General features: G+C 39.8%; 1 protein-coding gene across 9 annotated transcripts in view; it reads right to left on the minus strand.

Annotated features, from left to right (window-relative positions):
- CDC27 (cell division cycle 27) overlaps nt 1-12,283 on the minus strand; it is a 67,728-nt gene that overhangs the window by 42,800 nt on the left and 12,645 nt on the right. For 4 of the 9 annotated variants that reach the window (XM_070728893.1, XM_070728889.1, XM_070728891.1 and 1 more), the window contains exons 2-4: nt 6,916-6,991; nt 3,510-3,657; nt 1,354-1,479 (exon numbers count right to left, since the gene is read on the minus strand). In XM_070728893.1, the coding sequence (XP_070584994.1) occupies nt 1,354-1,479; nt 3,510-3,657; nt 6,916-6,991 (350 nt within the window). Of the gene's footprint in view, nt 1-1,353; nt 1,483-3,509; nt 3,658-6,915; nt 6,992-12,283 lie in introns of all 9 variants that reach the window. The other 5 variants (XM_070728892.1, XM_070728888.1, XM_070728890.1 and 2 more) reach the window with 2 other exon arrangements.

A 12,283-nucleotide genomic window follows, 5' to 3' on the forward strand; every position in this document is an offset into this window, starting at 1 on the left:
CAAAGGACAGAATTTGTGTGTGCTGTGTTATTTGTGGGCCGTAGCTGGGGCAAAACATTGGCTTCTCCATTGAATCCACTTGTCAGAAGGACACACAAAGTGATCGCATGATCCCAGGACAATGCAACCATTATAAATATGAACTCATTGACAAGCATCTGAATATAAATTGCATGACCATAGGGAAGCTGCAGTAGTCTTAAGTATGAAAAATGATCATAAGTCATTTCTTTCAATGCCATTAAAACTTCAAACAGTCACTAAGTGAACTGCTATTAGTTGAGGACTACATGTAGTCTGTACACATCGGTACACACAGAAAATACATATGTACATATAATGTTGTTGTCAACAGTTCTTGTTTTTGGGAAGAAATGGAAAGTTCCTACATAAGGAATATATGTCCACAAAATTTGGAAAATTCTAAATATAATAACGTTCCAATAAGGGAGAACATTTGTAATTTAGGGTTGACATAAGAGGTCCTTGATGCTCTCTGAGCCTGATTGCTTTCTCACAGATATTTCATTACCCAAACTACATACCGTAATATCATCAATGCTGGTTTGGGTAACGAAACATCTATAAGAAAATAACCAAGTTCAGAGAGCATCAAGGACTGCTCAACAATAGTTCTAAGAGAAACATTTCTGTATTACTTATACATATCCAGTTTGCTGAAAAGTATGTTGAATGTTTCTTGCATAAATGGAAAGTATCTATATCTGAAGTTTTACAGCAGAAGTAGAGATGATTACTTATAAGTAATGATGCTTCTTTTTGCTAAACAAACTGAATGCCTATAATCCACAGAATAAAAGTGGGAAATATAATAATAAACACCACCGGCATTGACAAATTCACTATTTATCAACTGCAAAAGGCCATTTTACTTGGAACATCTTACAACCTGTGACAATATCTCTAATACTATTAAATATTAACATTTGTGTATTCTAGATCCTTTGATGGACTTGATAGGTGAATAAAAAAACAGAAAATCCAATCTGAACATCTAACTGTGCAATGAAACATAATAAAGAAAATTGTACCAAAAGTAATAGGCAACTTGGGTGCTATCACTCGAACACACCTGGCACATCAACATTATCAAAATCACCATCAATCAATTGCAAATGGAACTTTAAGTGGAACAGCTTACAAAGAATATCATCTGCCTACCCCAGATCATTGGAAGAATTTGATAGATGGATAAAAATGCCTAATCCATTCTAATCTGGTTGGCTGACTGTGTAACAAGCCATAATAATAAATCTACACACTTATAAGTTCTCCATATTGGGTGAGGATAGTAGAACAATAATTTATCCCCAAAAAGTAGAGAAGCCATACCAGTACACATGGCCCAGAAGGGAGAGTGTGAAACATGCAGAATCTCCAAATTCTGTTACAATGTCCTCATGACTTTTTTGTTTGTTAAAAACTCCACCAGACAGAATCTGTTCTCCTTCTGCGAGTCTGCTTAAAGATAATAAAATAGAAATTAAGAAAAATAAACAGAAGAGCAAAATGAAATAAGAGCAATGAAAATGAGATGGATAAAGGTTTACTTCTCAGTTTTCTCATTGACCACATGGAATCCTCAGTTATAGTTCCCCATTTACTGGAAAGAAACAAATCCTCTCGCATTGCCGTTATTATGAGTTTATTGTTTTACATTTAAATAAATATTTTGTATTGAGTTTGCAGAGAGCAACTTCTCTATGCATTTTTTGTTAAACTGTATCAGTAAGTTATTCCCTTTATAAAATACGTGTCACCATTTTGTGGCTTGTCAGCTGTGGGTTACTCAGATTATGGAATGTATTCACTTTGAGGTTTAAAAAGGTCTTGAAAAAGAAAAAGTGAAGCAATAGAAATATTCTCTGAAAATTAATATACAATCTTAAAGTATAGATCTCACATTCCTAAGGTGCTGTTTATGGTGAGCTGCAAATATTAAGTAACCTATGGAGTGATTCAGATTTTAAGGGGGGGAAAGGTTAGGGGACTCGTGCAGCACCTGTTGACAACTCCATGGAAAAGTAGAGCAGCTCTATTCTGTGGAGTTGTGAAGGGTAGCAGCACAGTGCTAAGAAAAAAATAAAACTACTGTATTTTTGGAGTATAAGACATACCTTTTTACTCCTCAAGAGAGGGTGAAAACTTGGGCGCGTTCTTGTACTTCGAATGCAGCCCCATGCAGGTCTCTGCCTGCCAACAATTTACCTCCTTGCAGCAAACAGCAGCAGAGCCTGATTAGCACAAGCCACTGATTATATGCCTCCCGACACTCAGCTGATTGGTTGAAGTTGCGGAAAGGCCACATGCTAAAGCTAAAATGAAAGTGAAATTAAAGCTGCACAGAGACAAATTACTGGAGGGAGAGGCAAAGACAGAATTTTATTTTCTTGTATTAATCAAACTGCTGAAACTGGCTGTTTGTTTTTTGCTGTAAGTCAATAACTATAAATGCCTATAGAATGTTCAAATTATTAGACTTAATTTTTAAAGACTGCTTTATTATCGTTCTAGATAATAAAATAAATAAGTTTTTAAAAATAAATGCTTGATCTAAAGAGGCCCAGTGTTATTGTATCTTCTTTTAAATAGCAGAGAATACTTCCAGGAAGCCACATCAATTTTAAAAAATCTGTAAAAGTATAATCTGAAATTTATTTATTTATCTCTTTGATTTTCATGCTGTCCTTCTCCTTAGACTCAGGGCGGCTTGCAACATGTTAGCAATAGCACTTTTTAACAGAGCCAGCATATTGCCCCCACAATCCGGGTCCTCATTTTACCCACCTCGTAAGGATGGAAGGCTGAGTCAACCTTGAGCCGGTGATGAGATTTGAACTGCTGACCTACAGATCTACAGTCAGCTTCAGTGGCCTGCAGTATAGCACTCTACCTACTGCACCACCCTGGCTCTTATTTTAGTATTAAGTATTAATATTAAGATGATAATATTAGTTCTAAGATAAAACAGCTGAGTAAAACCCTGACTTAGTCATGTTTGGAGTAGATCTATTTAAATAATTGGGAGGAGCTAGTGTGATTACATTTAAGAAAACTTTATGGGATTAATATACTACCATAATATACATGTCCCCAATTCTTTACTATTTCTATGGGCCAGGCACCCATGCACAGAAATCCACATCAAACAGTGTATATCATCTGTGCTGTTTGGCAAATTACTGGGAGGGAAATGTTTGTTTTCCTCCCCCAAAACTAAGGCACATCTTACACTCCAGTGCATCTTGTACTCCAAAAAATACAGTAGTCTAAGTAGTTGTCAACAAATGTCTGAGTACTTCCACTTGCTCCAAAGCATTGATAGCCCTAATATTAAGCCGAGAAGAAATGTAATGATTATGTTGTGATATCTAATCATTAGCAAATTTCTGTTACCATGAAGCTGCTTTACTGCCTTCTTGAAATGAATGTGGCATTAATAGAGAAATGTATATTACACACTGCTAACAAACGTAGGGACAACTTACTTGCCAAGATCAATGCAGCACTTGGCAAGCAAATATTTGCACTGTGGGGTGGTACAACTGTGTCCTTTAAGTAGCCTGTATGCCTTATAAGCTTTTCCTGAGCGATAATAACAGGTTGCCAATAGGAAGAGTGCATCTTCTGAATGTACTGAAGACATAAAGAGGAAAGAGAAAAAGTATCAGTTCCATGCCCCTAAACTTCTGGATGCAAACATTTAAGATGCATAGTATTTTGGCAACTTTCATGCCCAACTACTTTAACTGTTTACTTAATTTTTGTTTTACATAATAATTTTTGTTGGCAAGCATCAAGAGTTCTCCATAACTTAGCAATTCACAAGAATAATATAAGAGGTTGTAATATGAACAATCATGAATTTACACTATTCTTTTTGATCTTTCTCCACTGTTCTTGAAATGCTAGTCACCCATCTCTAAGTTGCAGAAAACTATGCCAGTAGATGGTGCCTTTTCTGTTTTCCCAGCCCTATCCTTTAGCCTTTGTTTCAAATTGCAGCAGTTAACTACTTCTTACCCAGCTAGTAGGTGACAAAGTCTAATACATTTTAATACTTGGAGGCTATCTTTGAGCAATAACAGGGAAAATATTAATACCAGCACAGCTAAAAATGACAAGTTTGTATCATCTATGAATAACATTATGGGGTCAGGAATAACAATAACAAAAAATGCTGCTAGCACGTATTTGTGTTGTGCATAAATGGAAGTGAGGAAATACTTTAAAAGCTGTACATTAATATTGACCAATATTATAAGTAAAGATGAAAATAGTTTCTAGGCCAACATCTTTCCGTAGATCTATTGAGCATCATCCTTTATCTGTGTTCGTTCATTCATTCATTCATTCATTCATTCATTGGACTTGTATGCTGGCCCTCTCCGTGGATGTGGGGCGGCTCACAACATAGCAATAGGAAATACAATATATAAATATCTCAAAATCCAATTAACATAAATAATTAGTTTAAAATATTCTAAAAAGTTAAACATTTTAAAATTATTCATTCAGGTACACACTACAACCATCCTACAGATTCAATGGCCAGAGTCTAGGGTCGAATGACCCCAAGCCTGGCGGCATAAATAAGTTTTCAGATTTTTATGAAAGGCAAGGAGGGTAAGGGCAGTATGAATCTCCAAGGGGAGCTGATTCCAGAGGGCTGGGCCCCCCACAAAGAAGGCTCTTCCCCTAGGACCTGGCAAGTGACACTGTCTAGTTGATGGGACCTGGAGAAGGCTGACTATGTGGGACCTAACCGGATGCTGGGATTCATGCAGCAGAAGACGGTCCCTTAAGTAATCTGGTCCCATGCCATAATATATAATCAAATGCATAAAATTGTGCAAAATGTGGCCATGTGAGCCTACCAAGGTATGCCCATGTTTCCCCAACACTCTGCGGACTGAGTTCCTCAGCACTCTGTGGACTGCACTGGCTACCAGTTGGTTTCCGGATGTGATTCAAAGTGTTGGCTATGGCCTATAACCAACACTTTGAATCGGGTCCGGAAACCAACTGGCAGCCAGTGCAGTCCATGGAGTGCTGGAGAAACATGGGCCTACCGTGGTAGGCCCATGACGGCTCACGTGACCGCATTTTGCACAATTTGTAGTTTCCGAACACTTTTCAGAGGTAGCCCCATCTAAAGAGCATTACAGTAGTCAAATCTCGAGGTGATAAGGGCATGAGTGACTGTGAGTAGGGACTCCCTGTCCAAATAGGGCTACAATTGGTGTATCAGGCAAACCTGGGCAAACACACCCCTCACCATAGCCGAAAGGTGATGGTTTAAAGTCAGCTGTGGATTGAGGAGGATGCCCAAGTTGCGGACCCTCTCTGAGGGGGTCAGAAGTTACCCACCCACCCCCAGTAATGGATATACAGATGGAGGTGTCCTTGGGAGACAGAACACACAGCCACTCCGCCTTCTTGGGATTGAGCTTGAGCCTGTTAGCATCCATTCAGATCCTACAGCCTCCAGACACCGGCACATCACTTCCACTGCTTCACTGATTGGACACGGGGTGGAGATGTATAGCTGAGTATCATCAGCATACTGATGACAACTCACCCCGTGCCCTTGGATGATCTCACCAAGCGGTTTCATGTAGATATTAAAAAGAAGGGGGGAGAGGACCCCTACTAACACCGACTGCGACCAGCCGGAGAGGTAGGAGAACCATCCCTCCCACTTCCAACCCCTCCAGTCGGCGCAGAAGGATACCATGCTCGATGGTATTGAAAGCCGCTGAGAGGTCAAGGAGACCCAGAATAGAGGATAAGCCACTATTCTGGGTCCGCCAGGGATCATCCATCAGTGTGACCAAAGCAGTTTCCATGCTGTAGCAGGGCTCGAATCCTGACTGCTGAGGGCCTAGATAATCAGCTTCATCCAAGGAATGTTGGAGCTGGAGCGACCCCACCTTTTCAACCACCTTCCCCATAAAGGAGACAGGATAATAGTTGTTAAATACAGCTGGGTCCAGGGAAGGCTTCTTGTAGGGAGCTGGGAAGGACACCTCCCTCAACGAAGCATTGGTAATCTCCTGGACCCAGCTCTGTGTCACCTCCCTGCTGGCTGAAACCAACCAGTAGGGTCATGGGTCCAAAAAGAAGGTGGCAGAACCTACAGTTCCAATGGCCTTGTCCACTTCATCATACAGGTGGACGAGGACAGGCCCGTCACCTCGACTGATTTATTATCAGCCGAAACTGCATTCCAATTGGAGTCAAGATCTGTCTGGATCTGAGCGATTTTCTCTGCAAAAAACCACTACTCTGCAAGAGTTCGTCAACTCCCCCCTAGTTAAGGAGGGAGCGAGGCACCCTAAACAGATGCAATCAGAGTGACATTGTACGCATGTCTTGTCGTCTTGATCGCCACTTTGTAAATCTCCATGTGAGCTTTTATAAGTGTTTGGTCAGATTTGGATTTACTTCTCCTCCAACACTTATCTAGACATGCGCTATTTTTGATTATATAAATATGAAATAATGTAACACAATAAAGTATGATTCAGTATTAAAATATTTTAAAATATTGCCCAGTTTTCATACATTTAGATTATAGAGTACAACCTCCTTCCAGCTGAGAGCTGATCCGTCAAAGAAGCCTATATTTTGGCTTTTTTTTAAAAAAAAAAGTTCTTGCTACAGTACATTGACTATATACTCAGAATGCTATCTACTAAAACTATTTTTAGTTTTAGTAGATATTTTATAGGAATAATCCTATACACTATTCTCATCTATATAGATGCCATGTTTGCTATTCATCAAACCATATGGCCATTTAGATTTCATGGATAATGCTAGAAAAAAGTTTCAAAGTATTTTAACAATTCTGTAAGCAGTACAAATATTTATATCAGAGCAGGTTCATACCTTCTGCATACAGTCTCTCTGCCAAAAACACAGCATCCCTATAAGAATAGTGGTTAAGAGCTTGCCATATAGCAGCCTATGAGAAAGGAGAGATAAGAAAAAATATTTATTGTTACTGGATGCAAGCAAAAGTTGTATACTGTAAATGTATTTCCAAATATATTTACAGGTCAACATATTTACCCAAAATTTTATTTCACTTGATTTTAAAACTAATTCTGTAATATTTTTTTGAAATGTATAGTAATTATAATTAATTAATTAACCTATTCTAATTTTGTTACTTTAAGCCACCTTAAAGAATGATTTGGATGACAAGCAATTTGGAAAGAAAGTAAAATTAAAATATTTCTGTTAATACAGAAAAAATGTTTCAACCAATAAACTTAATATGAAACACAGTATTGTTATGTGGATAAGACCAAACATAGCTAAGACCAAACATGGGCTTGTTTTGATTGCAAGCCTTACAAATCAGGCCATATACAGGAAACTTGAACAAAAAGCTATTATTATGTCCAACTTTTTTCCCCAAGTAGAAGAAAAATGGCAAGTGGGACTAACTAATTCTCTAGGCCAGTGATGGTGAACCTTTTTCGACTCAGATGCCAAAAGAATGCACGCGCACAATAGTATGTGTGTGTGTGTGTCCACACCCATAACACAATGCCCTACGTATGCACAAAACCCCTGTGCCTTCCCCCACCCATGTGCACAGGCCTCACTGAAGCTTCCGGATTATCAGTATGCCTGTTGAGCTGTTTTTCACTCTCCCAAGAGTTCAGGAAAGCCTCCTGAATCCTGGAGATGGCGAAAAATGGCCCAACAGGCCAATTGGAAGTTTGGAAACAAAACAGAACTGGAGCTACCCTACTACTTACTTTCCACCAAGCATTGCACACCTTGGCCCATTTCTTCTGCAGTCGGGAAAGCTTTCCTGAAGGCCTCTGTAGTCTTTAAGAGAGCTTTGGATCGATCTGGAGCTCCGTTATCAACTACAGAGGCTTTCAGAAAAGCCTTGCTGGCTGCAGAAGAAATAGGCCAAAGTGTGGGAGGCCTGACTGCCACTGTCCAAAGCTGGAGAAGTTCCTGAAGATCTCTGACAGGAAAAGGGAGGTGAACTCACTTCAGAAAGCCTTCCTGAAGCCAGGGGAGAGTGAAAATGGCTGAAAAGAGGGCTGAAAATCAGCTGGTCAGCATGCACATATGCACTGGAGATGACATAGGACAACACCTTGCATGCCTTAGATATGGCTCCAGATGCCAATTGTGGTATGCATGCCAAAGATCCGCCATCACTGCTCTAGGCCATTGCACCATATATATTTTTTATTCCACAAATAAAATTATAACAAATAGTTAAATCCAAACATGCTTGTATTTTCTGAAGCCTATTTGTATCACCCAGGTACAAATATTTCCATAAAATGATATTCATAATAATATTTATTACATTAACATTAATTCTATAGTATAATAATATTAAACATAATAATCATAATATTTGCTTCTCTTTCTTAACATATCTTCTATATTCACTTTTGTTTCCCTGGTCCTAACTTCCATTTTTGTTATCTAACCATTGAAAAGTAAGTCCCATGTCATATAATATTCAGTTTGCTCTTTCTCCTTAATGGCTAGTGTTATTCTATTCATTTTTGCACATTCTAATATTTTCCTGGTCATATTTTCATCTCTGGGATCTGTTCACTTTTCCAATTTTGTGCAAATACAATTCTAGCTGCAGTCAATGTATAGAAAATTAAATACACATTCTGCTTACTATATTTTTTGACAAAATCTCCAACCAGAATATTTCTAAATTTAAAACAATATGCTGGTTTACCATATTTTTCCAGCTATGTATATTTGCCCAATATTTTTTTTGCTTTTGAATATGTCCACCGCATATGGTAATATGATCCAGGTATCTGGTGGTACTTCCAGCATTTAGACAACTTATTTTTAAACATCTTTGCCAACCTCGCTGGCACAAAATGCCCTCGATAAAACATGTTATATAAATTTTCTTTATATACAGTTGACATTGCTTGTTTGTTTATTATTTATTTATTTATTAGATTTCTATGCCCCCCTTCTCCGTAAACTCAGAGTGGCTACCAACATAGGTAAACACAAAAAACACATAAGAAATCAAATACAGTGGTACCTCTACTTAAGAACTTAATTCGTTCCGTGACCAGGTTCTCAAGTAGAAAAGTTTGTAAGTAGAAGCAATTTTTCCCATAGGAATAAATGTAAAAGCAAATAATGCATGCAAATCCATTAGGAGGAGGAGGAGGAAAAAGAGGAGGAGGACAGTCGCTGCCGAAGGAAGAAGGTGAGGTGAGGGAAATAAAAAAACTCCAAAACTTTAAGGCTTTTTTTTTAAAAAAAGAGGGAATCTAAGGCTGCCAGGAGCACGCGCCTCCCATATACCCGGCGCGAGGCTGCCTCCCAAACACTGCGCCAGAGAGAAACCCAGGCGGACGAGAGGGGGGAACCTCCCGCTCCTCTGACTGAAAGGCAGCTGCTGCTGCTACCTGCTTCCTCTTTCTTCCCATGCTGAAGGGCTATCCTCTTCTCTCGCTCGCTTTGTAGCCAGCGCCTTTCCTTCACTGTAGTGACTCCTCAGTTTGGCTGAAGCCGAGTTGATTTGGCAGGGGCAAAGTGCCCCCTTTTGCCTTTCCATGCCCAGATGCTCCGGGAGGTACCTCTCGCCGGGTGTGTGGGAGGCAGCGTGAGGGAGTCACCACAGCGAAGTGGTTTCCAAGTGCCCAGAGAAAGGAAAACACTCTGTTTGCTCTGGGCTGCCCAGAGCAAAAGGAGTGTTTCTTTTCTCTCGGTGCTAGCAGAGGTTTATTCCCTCTCCAAGCGCCAAGAGAAAGGAAAATGCTTCATTCGCTCTGGACTGCAAAAGCCTCCTTAAGAGCCACTGAAAGGCTCCTTTGGCAGCCCAGAAAAGCCCGAGATGGAATGGCAGGAAACTGGCCGGGTCTTCATGCCGCTTTCAAATTTTCTGGGATTTTTTTCCGGGCTCGGGTTCTTAAGTAGAAAATAGTTCTTAAGAACAGGCAAAAAAAATCTTGAACACCCGGTTCTTATCTAGAAATGTTCTTTAGAGACGTTCTTAAGTAGAGGTACCACTGTATTAAAAATATAATCTAAAACCCTGATTCTTAAAACCAATCATCTATATTTCATCCTATCATACATTTTACTTTCAATCATCGGCAGGGGCTGGATGTTAAAAATTCAGTGGCCCCAGGCCTGTCGTCAAAACTAAGTTTTAAGACCTTGCGGAAAGCCGAAAGGGTGGGGACAGTACAAATCTCTGGAGGGAGTTGAGACCAGGTATAGTTCCTTTACCCCAGTTTCTGCCATTTATTTAACTCTATTGTATAACCAATACTATCATTGTCTCCTACAGTTGTTCTTTTTCCAGTTTAATGTCTAATAAGTAGCTGTACGTTTTCTTTATCAATTTTTCTTCTTCCCTATTAATATCTCATCTAACTCTGTTAGTTCATTATAAAAACTATATAGGTTAATAACTTTCTCATTTCTAGAATATATCTGCACTTTGTGAGTACCCTGCCATATCAATCCCTTGATCACTCAATTGTTAGTTTTGAGTTTCCCCTTTTCATTCAGAATATCTTTCATCTGGGCTTTTGAAGTATATTTATAAAAATGTTATTATTGAGCTTTAATTTCAATTATTTATATTTTATTTAAATGTATACAGTATTCATTGAGCATAGTAAAGATTGAAATGCATTTTAAAAATTGAAGTAATTAGTCAGTGAAAATAACATGTATGATTATGGGAGAAAATATATGTACTGTATATCTAATAAAGTTAGTATAAATAAATCTGTTAATATAAAACTAGGAAAAAAGCTTTATTGGTAGTTTTCTTATTTTCCTTAAAAACAGAATTATCTGATTTTCAAATATTCAATACTAATTATATACCAACATACAGTCAGAAAATATTACATCCTTTTTAATAACAATATTGAAATTTATAAAAGATGACTAAAAGCTAGAAATATTAATGCAATAGTTTAGTAGTTTTAATCATTCAGTCATATCAGATTCTTGGTGACTTTATAGGCAAGTGGTCTCCATGCTACCCTCTCAAGCACACATTCTTTCTGTTGGTGGATATTCTTTCTATCAGATTTGATGGTATTAAGCCAGCAAATTCTTTGTTTGTCCCTTCTTCTTGACATACTAACCATTGCTAGCATAATTGACTTCTCCAATGAATTTGCATCAGTGACATGCCCAAAGTAAATCTGACGTGGTCTTATAATTTTGGCTTCTAATGAATGTTTCTGGTTTTATATGATTTAGTAAATCTGTTAGTTGTTCTCGCTAACAAAAGTACATAAAATATTTTATGCCAGCACCACAGTTCAAAGGCAACACCATATTTTTCGAAGTACAGTATAAGATGCACATTTCTTCCCCCCCCCAGAGGGTGAAAAAATGGGTGCATCTTATACAGTGATCCCCCGGTTATTGTGTCCCCGACCATTGCGAACAGGGTAATTTGCGATTTTTGAACCCGGAAGTCAAAACCCCATCTGCGCATGCGTGCCCTTTTTTCTATGGGCACGCATGCGTAGATGGCGCCCGGCAGATCAGCTGCTGGGCGGCTTCCCTGGGTCTTCCCCCTCTTGCTGGCGGGAAGGCGAAGCCCCCCCCAGCACCCGCTCGCCCGCCCTTCGCCCTTCGCCCGGGAAGTTCGCCAGGAGTCAGCGGAGAACGGCGCAACTGTTTTAAAACGATCGGAGCTTTCCAATGAGTCCCGAAGACAAACGTCAAACTTCCGCGTTTGTCTTTGGGACTCATTGGAAAGCCGCGCGGGTGTTTTAAAACGTCCCCGCCGACATGGGGGGCTCGCTAGCACCCCCCCGAACCCCCCATCCCGGGTTTGGGGGGTGCTAGCAAGCCCCCCATGTCGGCAGGGACGTTTTAAAACACCCGCGCGGCTTTCCAATGAGTCCCGAAGACAAACGCGGAAGTTTGACGTTTGTCTTCGGGACTCATTGGAAAGCTCCGATCGTTTTAAAGCAGGCGCGCCGTTCTCCGCTGACTCCTAAAGCGGGGAAGTTCGCCAGGAGTCAGCGGAGAACGGCGCAACTGTTTTAAAACGATCGGAGCTTTCCAATGAGTCCCGAAGACAAACGCGGAAGTTTGACGTTTGTCTTCGGGACTCATTGGAAAGCGCCGATCGTTTTAAAACAGTTGCGCCGTTCTCCGCTGACTCCTGGCGAACTTCCCCGCTTTAGGAGTCAGCGGAGAACGGCGCGCCTGCTTTAAAACGATCGGAGCTTTCCAATGAGTCCCGAAGACA

This window comes from Erythrolamprus reginae, chromosome Z, assembly GCF_031021105.1.
Source record: "Erythrolamprus reginae isolate rEryReg1 chromosome Z, rEryReg1.hap1, whole genome shotgun sequence".
Lineage (NCBI taxonomy): Eukaryota > Metazoa > Chordata > Lepidosauria > Squamata > Dipsadidae > Erythrolamprus > Erythrolamprus reginae.